The sequence below is a fragment of the Papio anubis genome, unplaced genomic scaffold (genome assembly GCF_008728515.1).
Source record: "Papio anubis isolate 15944 unplaced genomic scaffold, Panubis1.0 scaffold453, whole genome shotgun sequence".
In the NCBI taxonomy this organism is placed as follows: Eukaryota; Metazoa; Chordata; class Mammalia; order Primates; family Cercopithecidae; genus Papio; species Papio anubis.
Window position 1 is genome coordinate 22,170 of NW_022164712.1, and position 17,934 is coordinate 40,103.

Genomic DNA, 17,934 nt, shown 5'->3' on the forward strand with positions numbered 1-17,934 from the left:
ACTCCAGGGTAGGTGATTAGAACAAGGGCTAAGGGAGCATCCAGTTTGGCTCTGGGTACATTTACATGCGGAGGTTGGAATAGCAGATGCTGACACCGACACCTGGTGCTGTGCAAAGCTGGGGGACAGAAATATCGAGTCATCCGGTCAAAACAAAGGACGAGCTAGCACCAGAGACTGCAGCCAACCCAGGCAATGCCGCATCGTTGCCCAGGTTCTGTCCTCTGCCCAGGCCTTGGTCCTGATGGAGCACAGCCTTCCCGCCAGAAGACTCGCCCTGGCCGTGTGGGTGCAGGCCTCTCACCGTCGCAGGCAGTCCGTGAGCGTGGTGGTTCCCGACATGTGGCTTTCCCCGTTTACCACGTTGCCCTCGCTCCCTGGGCTCAGGGGCCAGAATGGGGTGGAAGAGCCGGGGAGATCCAAGCTGATGTCCCAGAAGGGGTCGATGGTGGTGGAGACCCCACTGGAAGCAGAGGGAAAACATGGCTGTGAGGACTGACACCAACCCAGCTCGAGGCAGCCTGGGGGGGGGGGCATTCCCACATCCCTTCCTCACTGTGCCCTTTGTTGCAGTGACACTCAGGTGGGATGGGGCAGGAGCAAGAGCAGCCGTGCTCACACCCAATGTGTCCTAGCTCCCAAGGTGGCCCTGGGGAGGGGCGTGTGTGAACTCGGAAGGCGAGGGGCGCTCCTCAAACAAGGGCTTCCCAGTCTGGAGACCATCACAGTCACTGAGGGACTTAGGAGGAGGATAAACTCATGGGTCCCATCAGAGGCTCTGAATTGAATCCACAGGTCTATCTCAGCTGCATCTAGAACTTGGGGCCTGTGACCCTAGGTGACACTGGAGACCTCCACACACTTCACAGTGTGGCTTTTCAACGCTGCATTTCACAAAGCCAGTTCCTTGCTAGAAATTTATTTAACAATACAAAAAACAAAAACTCGCAGACTGGGAAATTTACTCTCGATATTTACATGGGATTTAAATCTTGAGACAATCTCGTGCTAATGGAATTCAGCAGTTAAGGAACAGCGAGAAGGTCCAAATTGCTCAGAGCAAACTCGGTTTCTAATGCTCAGAGCCAAGGCCCCTAACGGTCTACATTCCTTATAGAAAACAGCCCCTGTGACACAGGCAGCACTGGCCTTTCCCGATATTTGCTGGTCTTAAACAGTTTAGAAGTGACGATCCATTCCGGGTTCTGAAAAATTTCGGCGCATCACGTCTAGGGTTTTTAAAACTTCAACTGGAGTAAAGAACAGAGCCAGGCACAGAGGCCTACACCTGTAGTCCCAGTCACTTGGGAGGCTAAGGAGGGAGGATCGCTTGAGCCCATGGGTTCAAGGCCAGCCTGGGCAAAATAAAAAAGACCCCATGCCTTAAAAAAAAAAAAAATACCAGCAGCATGCACTCAGGTTGGATGAGAGGGTCCCTCTGACCTAATAAAGCAGTGGATTCTCCCTGCACTCAACACTTGGGGCTCTAAGCAGAGACCACACCCGAGAAGAATCAGGGCCACTACATCAGAGAAAATGGAACCAGAAACCATAAAATACCAACACACTTTGAAGCACGTATGCAAACAATCCATCACGCATGAGCCACGCCTTCTTGAAAAGGGCTATTTTACTTGGTCCCTGGTCAAGGACTGTAAGATGAGAAATGGGGGAAGCTTCCAAGAACACACTGCTGGCTGTGGACAACAGCCAAGACCTCAACACAAAGGGCTCGCATCCCAAGGGGACACCTCCGCAAGAGGAAGCACCCCCACCCCACAGCCTTCACTCTCAGGGCAGCTGTTAATCATTTTTCTTGCAGCCTCCTTAAAGACCTCTCAGAGCACACACAGCTCTGGAGACTGGGAAGATGTCAGTACGGCCCCAGAGGGTTTGACATTGCCGAGCACGCAGCCTCTCACTTACTGGCAAACTTGGCAGGTGACGTCTGACTGCAGCCCGCCTGTGAAGATCTGGTCTATGATGCAGTTGCAGTGGTTGGGGTTGTTGGCCTTCTTCCCGTTGTCATCACCTGGGGACAGACCACGGCTCTGGGATTAGCGTCTGCGCGCCCCAAAGATGGGGAGTCTCTAAGGAAAGAGCAGTTCACCCTGCAGAGGCCTGGGGAAGCCAGGGCCGGTGCTTTAAAAGGCCACGTGAGGACATGCCTCATTTTAGCAGAGGGTCTCCTCGTTATTTTAATGTGATGAGAAATTACAGCACTTGGATTTTCAATGTTCCTTTTTCTCATTCCCTAAGAGCCCCACAGCTTCAATCTCGCCAAGAAAACCCACCTAATGCCCAGTGACTGAGCAGGGTAATTGATTCCCATTTTCATACGAAGAATGATTGAATCAATATTGTTCCGGTGAGACAGCTGAACATACGGTGGGCCAGGTACACCTGGGGAAGCCCCATACAACCCTGCTCCCTGACTAGGTAGCATGGTGCCCCGAGTTCAGAAAGTGACACCGCAGGACACTCTCAGGCTGTCCTCATCAGCTGGAGCCCCCAGGGGACAGCGTGTCTTCCAGTCAGTTGCATCTGGAAGTGCCACTCACATCCTCTCTATTCAATACACGCTTCATTCATATTCATGTGTGCAATCTGCAAAGAAGAAACTTAAGTAGCAGAACTTAATTCATACGTGGAATACATATTCTAAATAACTTCACTAGACAGTGGGGACAGGGCACGAGGCCACCTGTATACATGTCACAGTTCAAAGACATTGAATCATGACAGTGGAATAGAGAGTGGCCACTGACTCTTCTGAGAGGGATCTCAAATTCATGGGACAAAATGTTAGGGGACAAGAATATCCATACAGGAAGACGCAAAGAATGATGAACAGAATGGCCGGGCGCGATGGCTCACGCCTGTAATTCCAGCACTTTGGGAGGCCGAGGCGGGCGGATCACGAGGTCAGGAGATCAAGACCATCCTGGCTAACACAGTGAAACCCCATCTTTACTAAAAATACGAAAAACTAGCTGGGTGTGGTGGCACACGCCTGTAGTCCCAGCTACTCAGGAAGCTGAGGCAGGAGAATCACTTGAACCCAGGAGGCAGAGGTTGCAATGAGCTGAGATCGCACCACTGCACTCCAGCCTGGCGAGACGGCGAGACAGCGAGACTGTGACTCAAAAACAAAAGAAAACAAAACAAAAGTCGATAAACAGAAAGATGCCGTGGAGGCCAAAAGGATAAACAACTGCACGTAACCAAGGGCACGTGGCCAGGCACTTGCTAAATGGCTCTGGCAACCACGTTTCTAAACAGAAGAACCCGACATCAGACATTTCCAAGGGAATTCTGTCAGAAGCACGTCAGTGGTTTTGTCACATTTTTGGTCATATGAATATTTTAACAGCGATGCATTTTTGAACAAGTGATTTTTAGAACATCTTTCTGCTGCTTGCAGAAGGCTCTTCGTTATTCTGACTAGGTGCTTGAGATAATAGCGTAGTCGACTTTCACAGTGCTCTTTCCTCTCATAAATCATACTAGGAAACAAAACTCTACCTAAGCTACTAAACACTAAGTAACTTTCATTTGATTTCTAGGGTAAGGATTAAAAGGATCACGCAGTTTTTCAGAGCGGAAAAAAAAAGCACCAAAAGAAAACAGAACCCAGTCACATTTGACCAAAACCAGCCATTTTAGCTCAACTGTGGGTTGTTTCTGGGCTGTGATCTCAGAACCCACAGGGTGTGCGTAAGCGCCTAGCCCCGGCTGCACAGCCCTGAGACTGGTGAGAAGCGATGGGAAGGCCAGCCCACCAGGCTGCTCAACTCGGTGAACTGTCAGAACAGGACTCTGTTCTCTAAAAGACTCCAAGTTAAAATTAACCGGTAGGATATTGCCTACAACTAGCTGTGCCAGCCCAGAAGCCACAGGTAACTCACAAGCAACCAGGTGCCCTGTTAGCTGAGGGCATGGCTTCTCAGAGTGTGGCATCTGAACCAGCGGCATCAGCATCAGCTGGCAACCGAGTAGGAGTGAAGCAGCCCTTGCACCCCGGAGACCTGCTGAATCAGAAACGCCAGCACGGGCTTTAGGAAGACCTGCAAGTGACCAGCCCACTGTGTGAGAATCACCCCTCAGTCTCTCTGCCTGTAGAGACAGACTTCAGCTGCAGGTCTCTCACACTGGGATCTCCACCGTGAGGAGTGCTGAGGAGCCGATCTTGGCTGAAGTCATTCAGTCCTAGCCTCCCACCTCCAGCCCTAAGAGCTGCCCCCGCCAACTATCAACAGCACACACCTCTGAGAACCTCGTGAGGGCACCACCCTGGGGCCAGGCTGTGGGACGATGTTGTGGGGGAGATGGCCCAGGCCCAATGAGACCCCAAGAGAAGCTTTGCTCGTCCTATGTCCCAGCTCTCCGGCTATTTCAGAGCAACCACCAGTCCTTCTGGAGAGTCCCCAAGGGGAAGGAGACGGCTGGCTGATTGTGTTTGGGGGATGTCCAGAAGCCTCAGGCCTGATAACCCACAGGATCCCAGAAATGCCAAGGCAGGCAGGGACCTCAAAGCACAGGCCCAAGAGGGCTCCAAGAACTTGCTGTTCACTGTGATGGGTCACTGAGGACCTGCCATACTGCTGGAACTACTTCCTCGCCTCTTAAAAACAAACCAGGAGGAGCCTCTCTGAGGTCATTAGTTATGGTGACCTCAGAAACAAATGACAACAAAGGCTACAAAACAATGGAACGTGTCACCTGTGCCCCTTTCTGCACGAGCGCACACGCTCGCTTTGCTTCCTTCCCCTTCGAGGAAAACATCCTGCGCTGGTGGAGGGCACAGAGCCCAGCGCCCACCTTTGCAGTGTCGGTGGAGCACGTCCAGGGCCGCGATGAGGAACTCGTGGGCATCCTGCTGCTCGTAGCCTGCCAGGTGCCTCGCGTGGGTCCACACCAGGTGCAGCAACTTATAAGGGATGTGAGGGGACCGGTGTCCGGAGTAAAACTGCCACAGGGTGGGGAAAGGAAACCTTGTCAGGAATAAATGTAGACTCTGAACACAGAGTACACACAATCAAAACCTTTATCAGATGCCTACCATTGGCTGTCGTTCATTTGACACAAATGGTTCAATTTTACTTTTCTACTTTTTGCAAAGTCTATTTTTATCTGGGCTCATTGGACTTTTTGAGTCCTCATATGAATTTTTACCTTTCCACCATCTAGTTTTCCACATATAAGCCTAAAAGATGAATTATGACTTGCTACTATGAGATCACAGGCAAATAAAAGTGACTCGATTTGCCCAATACTAGTTTCCTCAAAGCACCAGCCAAACCACTCCGGCCCATGGACACCAGCACCGCCACAAAGGGAAGCACATCACTGTGATGATGCAGAATTCACCAGCATCAGCCACAGGACTCTCTGGCTCTGAGGCTAATGGCAATGAGCTCAGGGCTTGCCAGCCAATCAATCCTCTCCACCAGCTCCATTCAGGACCCAGACCCAGCAGCACACCTTCCATCCCACGGCTCCCTCACCAGGTCAGACCCACAGAAGGGTCTTGCCTGTTCAAATACAGAATTCATGACAGTTTTGTTCCTCATCAAAAAACCCCAAAACCATAGACCACCCAAATGTGTCTGAATTGGGAAACAGACAACCATAGCCTATCTACATAATGGAACCCAACTCAGCCATCGAAAGCACACGTCATGGATGCACGCAAGACACGGGTGAATCCACCCAGTATTATGTTAAGTAGGGACAGCCAGATTCTGAAAGGCTACTTCCTGCATGCATCCATCCATATGATGTGCTGGTAAAGGACACTCAAGGGACCGAAGACAGATCGGCGGCTGCCGAGGTCTGGGGACTAGGGGTTGACTTCAGAGGGGCATGAGGGAGTTTGGGGAGGTGACGGCTCTTCATCTTGAGTAGCAGCAGTTACAAAACTATGCATTCATCAAAACCCATCTACCTATACACTAAAAGGTGGATGTGACTGTAATTTACACCTTAACAAACCTGAGTCTAAAAACAATCTAACACAAGGAGCTTATCACTAAAGTCAGTGACACAACCGCCCACCAACTTCCCAGCTGCCCCCTCCTTTCTCCTATTTGGGCCGTGCCCCCAGCAGTTATGGCACATTGCAGGTACTTTGAGGAAATGGCTTAGGCGCAACCAGAGGCTGGCAATCTGTTTTTGAAAGGCCCAGGCAGTAAATAATTTCCGCTTTCCAGGTTGAATAGCCTCTGTCCAAACGCTCAACTCTGCAGCTGTGTTGCAGAGCTCAACTCTGCAACTCCACAAAAGTGACCAATGACCAGACATACACGAGTGAGCCGGCATGGCTGCGTCTCTCAGAGGTTACCAACAGAAACAGGCCAGGGCTGTTGGCTGGCTGCTGTGCAAGGCACCTGAAGAACAGGCACCAGCCTGGTTATTAGTTGAGGTAACTGAGCTGCTTCAGCTCTGAGAGGCATGTCTGAGTCACGGAGCCGGTGGGGGCTGAGGCGGCAGCCGTGATACGCCTTGCCCTGAGCACTGCCATGCTCTGACGCCAGGGACAGACGTGGACAGGAATGCTACACATGCAGCCCACAAGAACTGCCAACGTGTAGCACGTAGCTCATGAGGACAGAGGCTCTGACTGGGCATGCTTAGAGAGGCCTGGCAGCGGAGGAGACCCACATACCAGGGCGCAGGAGGGTGGCACATGCATGCCCTTCTGAGCCAGGAAGGTAGACCATGGAGGAAGAGGAATGGGGAGAATCACCCGCCTTTAGAGACAAATGTCACCCGCCAGGGAACTCTCTGCCACACGCCTCTCAAAGAGCTCCTCCTTGTTCTGAGTCAGCAGCCCGTCCCCCCAAATCATGTCAGGTCTTCCCTTTTTGGAAAACTGTGTTTTCCATAATAGACATGTATATTAAACAGTAACTTACTACAAAAGGTTCTAAATGTATCTTTCTTTATCACGGTCCACCCTATTGAACTTTTTTTTTTTTAAGTGGAAACAAAGTAACAGAAATGCTCCCCTGCATTAGTCAATGGTGCTCACCTCCTGAAACAGTGAGGACATCTCACAGACCAGACAGGAGCTGGGGCTCTGCATCTCACAGCGGTGCCTGTCAGACAGGAAGAAGTCCCGCAGAAGTGGCGTGTGGGTCAGCGCCTGCACGATGCAGTTCATGAAGCACGTGTTCCCAAGGTTGATGAGCCCGCGCAGACCTGGACACAAGTCGCCGGAGAGCCGGGGTTACCCATGTGCTGAGCCACAGGTGCCGCTGGATCCCAGTGGCTTCCTCTACCTCTACATACTCATTTTCTTTTATTCATTCATTCAAGAAGCCGGAAAACGATGAGGTATCGCATTTTGCTAGTTTTACGCCACTTTTACATGAACGGTATTGAAGAATGTCCACCACCATCGCCCCCTCCCACTTCGGCCGTTGTATGCTTTGACAGAATTACATAAATATAGTTTCTATGGCAACAGGCCAGGTCAGAGTGGAGCCTAACAAACAAACAAAACAGCTTTTTAAAAATGTTCTAGGACACTTGGACACACGAAGGGAAACATCACACACCGGGGCCTGTCGTGGGGTGGGGAAGAGGGATAGCATTAGGAGATATACCTAACGTAAATGACGAGTTAATGGGTGCAGCACACCAAACACGGCACATGTATACATATGGAACAAATCTGCACGTTGTGCACATGTACCCTAGAACTTAAAGTATAATAATAATTTAAAAAAAAAATGTTCTAGGGCCAGGTGCAGGGGCTCATACTTGTAATCCCAGCACTTTGGGAAGCCAAGGCATGAGGATCACTGGAGCCCAGGAGTTCGACACCAGCCTGGGAAACATGGTGAAACGTCTCTACGCAAAACACAAAAATTAACCAAGCATGGTGGTGTGCACCTGCAATGCCAGCTACTTAGGAGGCTGAGGTGGAAGGATCACTTGGGCCCAGGATCACTGCTCGGAGGCTGCAGTGAATTGCACTCCAGCCTGGGCGACAGAGCAAGACTCTGTCTCAAAAAAAAAAAAAAAAAAAAAAAAAAAAAAAAAGTTCTAAAGGGTATTCCCTCAATTTGTAGAAAATTCAGCGAACACTTACACTCACACACATTTCTCTCCCTGAAGATTACTGTGCCCAGCCTCACCCTGGCCAGAATCAACTTGAGTCCCTTTACCCACACAGACACCGAAGGCTGTGAGGGCAGGGCCATTGCCACACATCACTCTGCACCCCACGCCCGCTACAGGTCCCTGCAGAGAACAGGTGCTCAAGAGCTGGTCGCTGAGCACATCGATAAGTGACAGTTATGCAGGGCTTCAACAGAATCATGTGGATTTACGAAACTCACAATTCTGTATTTACTTTTAAAGCCCGGAAAGAAACCTGGCTGAGTGAGGACGCCCTCCACCCACCTATGGTGCAGTTCGAGGTGATCTTTCTCCTTTTTGGGTTGTGCTTCAGCAGTTCAAGCTCCCGTTTGGTTGGTTCCCAAGTTGAAAACTTCTCTCCAGCGCCTAAAGCAAGCAGATGAAGGATAGTTCCAAGTGCTATTAGCTACATTTTCACATCGAGTGTGCTTACGCATAAAATCTGTGGCGCTGTGCTGTCTGTCAGGGTGCATATTTCAGTGGGCGACACCCACAGCACCACGGCTTTCTCAAACTCAACTGTGCTGACACGGGCTACACACAACACTTAAAGGAGCTTCTCACAGAGGGCATGAGCATGTGAGCTACGTTTCCTGCAAGAAGAAAAGCAGCACCCCCAGTCAAAACTACCCCAAAGCCAATGCCGAAACAGTTGTTTTTCAAATGTCTTCCATCCTTCAGCACACAGATGGCAGCATCAGCACCAACGGGAACTTACATGAAGGATTCTCCTGCAAACAAGTGAAACTGAAGGAGAGAGCATGCACTTTTCAGCAAACTGAAAGAGCATAAACACAGCGTAGAGTTACCAAACTAAAATAGATGCAACAGTTAAAAATGTGTGTGCCACAAAATATTCAAAGAGAGTGGTGTAAATGCTAATCGGCATCGTATTCCATTCAATGCACACCCTATGCACTCAAGAGGTACTTGTTCCATGCCAACCAACATTTATGAATACTTCAAAATACCTTAAAAGACACGTCATGTAGGATAGATGGAATTATAAAATGATTCTAGAAGAATTCCATTTTAATCCTGGACAAACATTTCTTAGGCCTGTGCTTTAAATGCTCTGCACAAAACAATACACCCACACTTAGTCACAATGTTATTACATTTCTGAGAGTGTTCCCTGAGAAGAGGGAACACAAGTCAAAGATTGCTCTCCAGAAAAGACTCGTTAAACACAAATAACTCTGCTCACTGAAAGTGCCCCTGTTGCTACTCTTCCCTTCTCAAAACACTGGGGTGTGTTCAATGGAGAGTAATCAAGGCAAGAATGTAAAACAGGTGTCAGGTTCATATGTTTCCTTTGCCAACAGCGATGGCTTTGCTACCAGAGAGATCAGATGCTCACCTGTCAACTGGGGCAAACCACACCTGCCACTATGTCGCTATCATTGTCAACCACTACGAGCATCTGTCAGAATTAAAAATCAAAAAAAAAAAAAACACAAACAAACAAACTCAGGGAAGCCAAGACAAAATAAATGATAAAAAGCAAATGACTGCATGTTTGCACCTCTCCCTCTGTGCAGACAGCAACCAGAGCATGTGGCCACAGAGAGGCAACAGCAAGTGCAAAACCCACACTGGTGCAAGAGCCACAAGGGCAGCTCACAGGATTGCAAGGATCTGACTGTGCAGTGGGGCTGCTGGGAGACTCTGTTTCCATCTGGTGGGTTCACGCTGCTGACATTGATTTAACATCACCCAAACAGTCCAGAGTTTTAAAACAGATTCTACGACAACTGATCAGAAAATAGTCTGCTCTCCTGGGAGGAAGGAGGTATGTTTACACATAACATTACTGCAAAGAGATCGCTTGCTAGAATTCAACAGAGCTGAGGGCAAACCACTCAGGGACGTCCAGGTACGGAGTCGCCTGTCCCCGAGAGGTGTGACCTCGCCACACTGGTTCAGCCCCACATCTGCAGGTGTGCTGTGGGAGAGCTTAAGTACTGCTGGAGTTGTTCCCCTGACCCAGCTGCGGGCCCTGGGGGACCTGCAAGGGAACACCTTGGAAGCGGTCCCAGGCAAACAGGCAGCTATGCATGCCTCGACGCTAGCCCCCTCCCCTGCCGTGCACAGCTTCAGCTGACTCCACTGTGGGCTCTAGGGGAAGGTAGGGGGCCTGTTCCCACCAGCCCACCACTTCCCACCCAGCTACTTCTCTTTCTCCTACTGGGTCTGCCCTTGATGGACATGAGGGAACTGCAGGATCAAGCAGGTAAATTGAGGTGGAACCAAACCTTGCATTTTCCAAGCCTTCCGCTGCTCCTCCTTGGCGATTATTTCCATGTCTTTGTCGTAGATGTAGTCCTGGCACAGAAAGCAGTAGATGCCTCCGTACATCAGATCAATGGCTGAGGAGAGAAAGGAGGGAGGAGAAACCGATTGAATTAAAAACCACAGGGTAAGGCTGCAAGGCAGAGTTAAACACAGTGAGGTTCTGTAGACACTGACTGTCCATAGCACCTTCCTATGCATAAGCGGGGAAGCCAGTCCAGTGGGGTCTCCTATCCTGAGCAGGTGAGGGGCATGCACTGTGTTTGGCAGCTCACATCCAGGGCTGAGGTGTCTAAAAAACAGAGGCAACCCACACATACTTTTCAAAGCAGCCAATACTCCAGGATCGGGACCTCTGCCACCTTCTCTGCGTGGTATTTAAAACTGGTACAACTGCATTGGATATTTTCAGTCCTGGCCACCTGACACGGAGTGACTATGCTTCCCTCCATCTAGAATTCCTGACACCATCACCATAAAGAATGTGACAGCAACTTGCTGTGACTTTTGTGATTGGCAGCATTTGCTACTCTTACCTTAAGGACAGGGGGAAAATAGTTTCTTATCAGATGACCTTCATTGACATCTTGACCCAGAGTTACCTGAAGGTGGGTCTTCCACCACAGTTTCTCAACTGCATCTTCTATAAAATGGGACTAATAGGTTGGGAGCTGTGGCTCATGCCTGTTATCCCATCACTTTGGGAAGCCGATGTGGGCAGATCATTTGAGGCCAGAAGTTCAAGACCAGCCTGGTCAACACGGTGAAACCCCATCTCTACTAAAGTACAAAAATTAGCCAGGCATGGTGGCACACGCCTGTAACCCCAGCTACTCGGGAGGCTGAGGCATGAGAATAGCTGAAAGCTGGGAAGGGGAGGTTGCAGTGTGCCAAGATCTTGCCACTGCACTCCAGCCTGGGCAACAGAATGAGACTCTGTCTCAAAAAATAAAAATAAAAAAATTATAGTAATACTAGTATATTCTTTTTACAAACAAGAAGAGATACAATATGTATGTATAAATTTCAATTTTCTAAAACAGTGACAAGAAACTGTTCATAGTCGTTTCCTTCGAGGAGAAGTATACCTTTTCATGTTGTTTGAACTTTCTAATCATGTGCATGTCCAGTTTTTAATTGTCAACATAAACCTTTATTTTATGGAAATATCCACTTTTGCTTTCTTTGTTAAAAGGAATAATTTGTAAAAAGTCAAAAAAAAAAAATAAAATAAAATAAAATAAAATAAAATAGGACTAATAGCTTGGGCTCTTAATTATTTTATTTATAAAAGCAAGTGAGATAAAGTCCTCTGAGTGCCTGAAAAAAGGTACTGCGTCTCCATTTAACAATTTAAAAACAACCGCGGTTGGCCAGGCGCGGTGGCTCACGCCTGTAATCCTAGCACTTTGGGAGGCCGAGGCAGGTGGATCATGAGGTCAGGAGATGGAGACCATCCTGGCTAACACGGTAAAACCCTGTCTCTACTAAAAGTACAAAAAGTAGCCGGGCATGGTGGCATGTGCCCATACTCCCATCTACTCGGGAGGCTGAGAAGGAGAAAGGTGTGAAACTGGAAGAGAAACCCGGCATGGTGGCTCACACCTGTCATCTCAGTGCTTTGGGAAGCTGAGGTGAGTGGATCACTTGAGCTCAGGAGTTCAAGACCAGACTAGGCAACATGGTGAACCCCCATCTCTACAAAAATTAGCCGGGTGTGGTGGTGCATGTCTATGGTCCCAGCTACTCAGGAGGCTTAGGTGGAAGGATGGCTTGACTGAAGTGAGCCAAGATTGCACCACTGCACTCCAGCCTGGGCGAGAGTGGCAGACTCTTGTCTCCCAAAAAAAAAAAGGCGGGGGAGAGTGGGGCTTAAATCCACGCAATGTCAGACACCTGGGAGACAGCAAAGCACAGAGGAAAGAGCATGGATTGAGAGTAACTGGCACCAGCCCTCACTCTGCCACCTGCCAACTGTGTACCTTTCATCAGTTACTCCACGCCTCTGAGCCTCAGTTTCCTCTGCGGTAAGATGCTGATAGCAACCGCACTAGTGCTTCCCAAGGCTGTGTGATGGTTAGGTTAGTATATAATTTAAGTGCATCCCCAGATAAACAGGGAAGTCTTGGAACATCGCAGTTTTATTCTACTTCATGTCTTAAGCTACTATGACTTAGACTGTGGTAGCTCTTTGAAGTCTTCCAAAGCAGATCTGTTGAAACTCAAAATAGCAGTTTAAGATTCCCAAGGCTACCTTCTGCCCTACTCAAAACATTCACAAAATGCCAACAACGATGTTAAAGTCCTGGTGGGAGCTGTCGCAGAGCTCAGCCATCAACCCTTTGCCACTTCCTGTTAATCAGCAGTACAGCCCCAGCACATGGACATCACAGAGAAATCCTGACAGAGACAAGTTTACAATAAGGGTGATGAGAATTTACAGTAAGGCCGAGACATTCCGTGAAAAACAGCCCACACACATAGCTGACAACAAAAATTCTACCCTGGGAAGATAGATCACCATTCCAGTGCCTACTATGTAAATCCTTCTAGATCTAGGCCTTCTTTAAGACGCCTTCACACTGCAACACTCCCACTGCCTAAAACCAACTGACATCCACAAGGCGTCAGGACCATTCGAGGGGAGAGGATATCTCTTTAACAAATGCTGCTGGGACAACTGTATATTCACATACAAATCCTTACCTCATACCGTATACAAAAATTAACTCAAATGGATCACAGACCTAAATAGGAGAACCAAAAGTATAAAACTCGTAGAAGAAAACACAGGGGCAAGTCTTCGCGACCTCGGATTTGGTGAGCAATTCTTAGATCTGACACCAAAACCACCAGCAACAAAAAAGATAAACTTGGCTGGACGGCGGCAGCTCACACCTGGAATCCCAGCACTTTGGGAGGCGGAGGCGGGAGGATCACTTGAGCCCAGAGTTCAAGATCACCTTGGAAACATGGTGAAACCCCATCTCTAAACAAAATACAAAAAATTAGCCAGGCATGGGGGTGCGTACCTGTGGTCCCAGCCACTTAGGAGGCTGAGGTGGGAGGACAACTTCAGCTTGGGAGGCTGAGGCTGTAGTGAGCTGTGGCTGTGCCACTGCACTCCAGCCTGGGTGACAGAGTGAGATAGTGTCTCAAAAAAGGAAAGAAAAGAAAAAAGAAACTGGACTTCATCACCATTAAAAACATCTGATCGTGTGCTTCAAAGGACACTATCAAGAAACTAAAAAGAACCTACAGAAAGGGAGAAAACATTTGCAAATCATACATCTGCGCAGAGTCCAGCATCCAGAATATACCCACACACTGCAACACACGCTCACACTGTATAATGTGCATGTGTACATACAAAGAGCAACAACCACCGAACAGTCCGATTAAAAAAACGCAACGGATGTGAACTGGTATTTCTCCAAACATACAAATGGCCCAAAAGGCACACGAAAAAATATTAAACATTATTGGTCATTAAGAAAATGAAAACCAAAGCCACAATGAGATACCATTTCACACTCACTATGAGGGGTATTAAAAAATAAATGTTGGCAAGGATGTGAACAAACTGGAAAGCTTGTCCATCACCGGTGGGAATTAAAAAGGTGCAGCCACAAAAGAAAAGATGGTGCTTCCAATAAGTGAAGCAGAGTGATTTGATGACCCTGCCAGCTCACTTCTAGGTGTACATCCAAGAGAAATGAAAACATGTCCCCCTAGAATTACACACGATGTCCATAGTGGCACTATTCCTAAGAGCCAAGAAGGTGGGAACAACCCAAACGTCCATCAGCAGATGAACGGATGAAAAATGTGGTCTACATACACAATGGAGCGTGACTGAGCCATAGGAAGGAATGAAATACTAATCCATAACACAACTCGGATGAATCACAAATGCATGCTAGCAGAAAGAAGCCAGACACAAAGGGCCACATGTTATATGATTCCACACATATGAAATATCCAGGATAGGCAAACCCATAGAGACGGAAAGCAGATTCCAGTCACCAAGGGACAGGAGAGAGCGACAGGCGGTGATCTGTTAATAGCGCATTCCTCTGCGGTGCAAAAAAGTTTTGAATTAGAGAGGTGGAGGACACACAACACTGTAAATGTGCTAAATGTCACCGAGTTGTAGACTTAAAAATAGTTAATTGGGCCAGGCGTGGTGGCTCAAGCCTGTAATCCCAGCACTTTGGGAGGCTGAGGCGGATGGATCACCTGAGGTCAGGAGTTCAAGACCAGCCTGGCCAACGTGGTGAAACCCCATCTCTACAAAAATACAAAAATTAGCTGGGCATGTTGGTGTGCATCTGTAATCCCAGCTACTCGGGTGGTTGAGGCAGGGGAATCGTTTAAACCTGGGAGGCAGAGGCTGCAGTGAGCTGAGACCGCGCCATTGCACAGTGTGATACTGAGGTGACAGCTTCCAGATGTCCATAAGAAAACAACTGGATCATAAACACATCATAGAAGACAGAGGTATATTTTGCCTTAAAATCATCTCACTTCTTTTTTATTTTTTTTGAGTCTTGCTCTATCATCCAGGTTCGAGTGCAGTGGCTTGATCACAGCTCACCACAGCCTTGACCTCCTAGGCTCAAGTGATCCTCCCACCTCAGCCTCCTGAGTGAGTAGCTGGGACCACAGGCACACACCACCATGCCCTGCTAATTTTTAAATTTTTTTGTACAGACAGGATTTTACCATGTTGCCCAGACTGGTCTTGAGCTCCTGAGTTCAGGTAATTTGCCCACCTCAGCCTCCCAAAGTGCTGGGATTACAGGTGCAAGCCACACCGCTCCTCCCTCGTCTCACTTCTTTAAAACACAACAGAAAAAAAATTACTAGGAACAAAATCAGACACACCGTGGCCAGGCATGGTGGCTCAGGCCTGTAATCCCAGCACTTTGGGAGGCCACAGCCAAAGGATTGCTCAAGCCCAGGAGTTCAAGACTAGCCTAGGCAACACAGTGAGACCCTGCCTCTACAATTTTTTTTTTTTTTTGAGACACATTCTTGCTCTGTCGCCCAGGATGGAGTACAATGGCCTGATCTCAGCTCACTGCAACCTCCGCCTCCTGGGTTCAAGCAAGTCTCCTGCCTCAGCCTCCCAAGTAGCTGGGGACTACAGGCGCGTGCCACTGCACCCACCTAATTTTTTTGTTATTTTTAGTAGAGACGGGGTTTCACCATGTTGGCTGGGATGGTCTCAATCTCCTGACCTCATAATCTGCCTGCCTTGGCCTCCCAAAGTGCTGGGATTACAGGCGTGAGCCACCGCACCCAGCCAACAAAAAATTTTTAAACACAGGAAGTCACTCGGCCTCCCAAAGTGCTGGGATTCCAGGTGTGGCGGTGTGTGCCTGTGGTCCCAATGAGAGGCTGAGGTAGAAGGATCTCTTGAGCCCAGGTGGTCAAGGCCACAGGGAGCCAGGACTGCACCACTGCACTCCAGCCTGGACTCCAGACAAAGCAAGACCCTGTCTCCAAAAAAAAAAAAAAAGAAAAAAAAAAAATCAGACACACTTTTCGTGTCAGCCTCAGTTAAATCTGTGGGTCTTCTCCTTTACTATGAGTACTCCTTGTAGAGAGCTGTACGGGACGTGGGTGCAGTAACTTTATGGACTCACACGATGTTTCCAATAGGTCTTTCTAGGCTAACGCTTTTAAGAGAGCATCAAATTACAGAACTTCGGGGTGGAAAGGCCTAAAAATATCTTCACCTGGAATTGCTAAGCTCACATGAACTATTAGCTAAAACAGGTCTCCGGCTTGAACCCCTTGAAAACGCTATTCTGAAGGATATCCTGCCAACTCCATCAGCATTCCAAAGAAAACACTACTGTGTAGAAGAAAAAACATTTAATGCACAAAGTCAGAAAAAAAAGCCAGCCAGGTGCGGTGACTCACGCCTGTAATCCTTGCACTTTGGGAGGCCGAGGCAGGAGGATCATGTGAGGTCAGGAGTTTTGAGACCAACCTGGCCAACAGGGTGAAACCCTGTCTCTACTAAAATTACAAAAATTAGCCAGGCGTGGTAGCAGGCACCTGTAATCTGTTACTTGGGAGGCTGAGGCAGGAGAACTGCTTGAGCCCAGGAGGCAGAGGCTGCAGTGAGCCAAGATCAAACCACTGCACTCCACCCTGGGTGACAGAGCAAGACTCCATCTCAAAAAAAAAAAAAAAAAAAAGGAAGAAAAAGTCAAGCGCAAAACTGAGTTTTATGTAACTTCTAGAATGTAGAATGAGTTCGATTTTGCAAGGCTGTGAAAGGTAAATTAATCTTGAGGCCACACACAATGCTAAGGGAGCCTTTTCAAGAACTGTGTGACTGGAAACAATGAAACCCATTGCTGAAGGCCATAAAATCACCTACTCACATCCAACCCCTCGCTGGCCTCAGGGACCTCACATTGCATGGAGCTCTTTCCGTATAAATGTTTGCCTAAGGTGATTCCTAACTATGTGTTTCAAAGGGTCTGATGTTTCATTAGCAGGGACAGTGTAACTTTTCACAGGAAGTCAGCTGGACACAGCAGGCCATTCACTCAGAACCCTCTGATGCTAAGGCAAACTGGGGGCGCTATTCAGCTGAGCTCGGCTTGTCCCTTTCACTTCCCTTGCCAAGTGTCACCAGTGAGGGGCACGCGTTATTTGAGATAAATGACAAAGTGGACTTTTGGAAGAGTGGAACTGCAAATTAAAAATTGAACAGTAGCAATTTGGGGGCCACAACTATCCCCCCATCCCAGAAGCTTGCCTCACCCAGGTTGTGCCGCTTTGACTTCGCATGCTCGTGAATATGCTTCTTTGTGAAACAGCCGAAGAAGACGCAGTAGAGGCAGGAATGCAGCCTGTTGAGGTGGACGCCACAGACATGGCAGATGCAGGACTTGGCCTGAAATTCAGAGAAGAGGAAGGGTGAGCACTGTGTGATAGGACAGGGGTGCTCTGAGAAAACAGTCAAGCAAAGTATTCCCCCAAGACAGCTACTGGAGGAAAGGACAGGGAATTCCATCTCCAAGGCTTATCACTCTAGAGGATCAGTTTAATCCTTTCAATTCTCCCAAACAGGACTTCATTGAGTTGAAAACTAGCTCCCCATAAGAAAACTCAGCCCACAACCACAACTGCCAAAACCCTGTAAGCTACGGGGATGTTCACACACCTCCTCCTCCTGATCCTGACGGGCACCCCAAGCCCAGCTCCCATCCCCACTGCAGGCCAGCAACTCACACCTAGTCACCCTTAACCCAGACGTCATTAAAGGTTTGTGAATCCAGGTTCCAGGACCACAGCAAATTTAGAAGCAGTAAGAAAAAGGGAGGGAGACATGAATCAAAGCAAAGGACAGAAGAAAGAAAAAGGAGCAGGGCACTACCAAGAAACAGACCTCAGAAACCTGAAATGTCAATCACGGCAATGATGAGCACAGTGCTAACCAATCCTTACACTCCCAACCACCCAGGGGCG

At 48.5% G+C, this 17,934-nt stretch overlaps 1 protein-coding gene across 2 annotated transcripts in view; it reads right to left on the reverse strand.

The window, feature by feature from the left end:
- The window catches only part of LOC101010809 (ubiquitin carboxyl-terminal hydrolase 22), a 43,653-nt gene that overhangs the window by 11,486 nt on the left and 14,233 nt on the right, over positions 1–17,934 (reverse strand). The window contains exons 2-8 of one of the 2 annotated variants that reach the window (XM_003912467.3): positions 17,227–17,359; positions 10,404–10,517; positions 8,413–8,514; positions 7,034–7,203; positions 4,822–4,969; positions 1,927–2,032; positions 305–463 (exon numbers count right to left, since the gene is read on the reverse strand). In XM_003912467.3, coding sequence (XP_003912516.1) covers positions 305–463; positions 1,927–2,032; positions 4,822–4,969; positions 7,034–7,203; positions 8,413–8,514; positions 10,404–10,517; positions 17,227–17,359 — 932 coding nt within the window. Of the gene's footprint in view, positions 1–304; positions 464–1,926; positions 2,033–4,722; positions 4,970–7,033; positions 7,204–8,412; positions 8,515–10,403; positions 10,518–17,226; positions 17,360–17,934 lie in introns of both variants that reach the window. The other variant, XM_021928207.2, reaches the window with a different exon arrangement.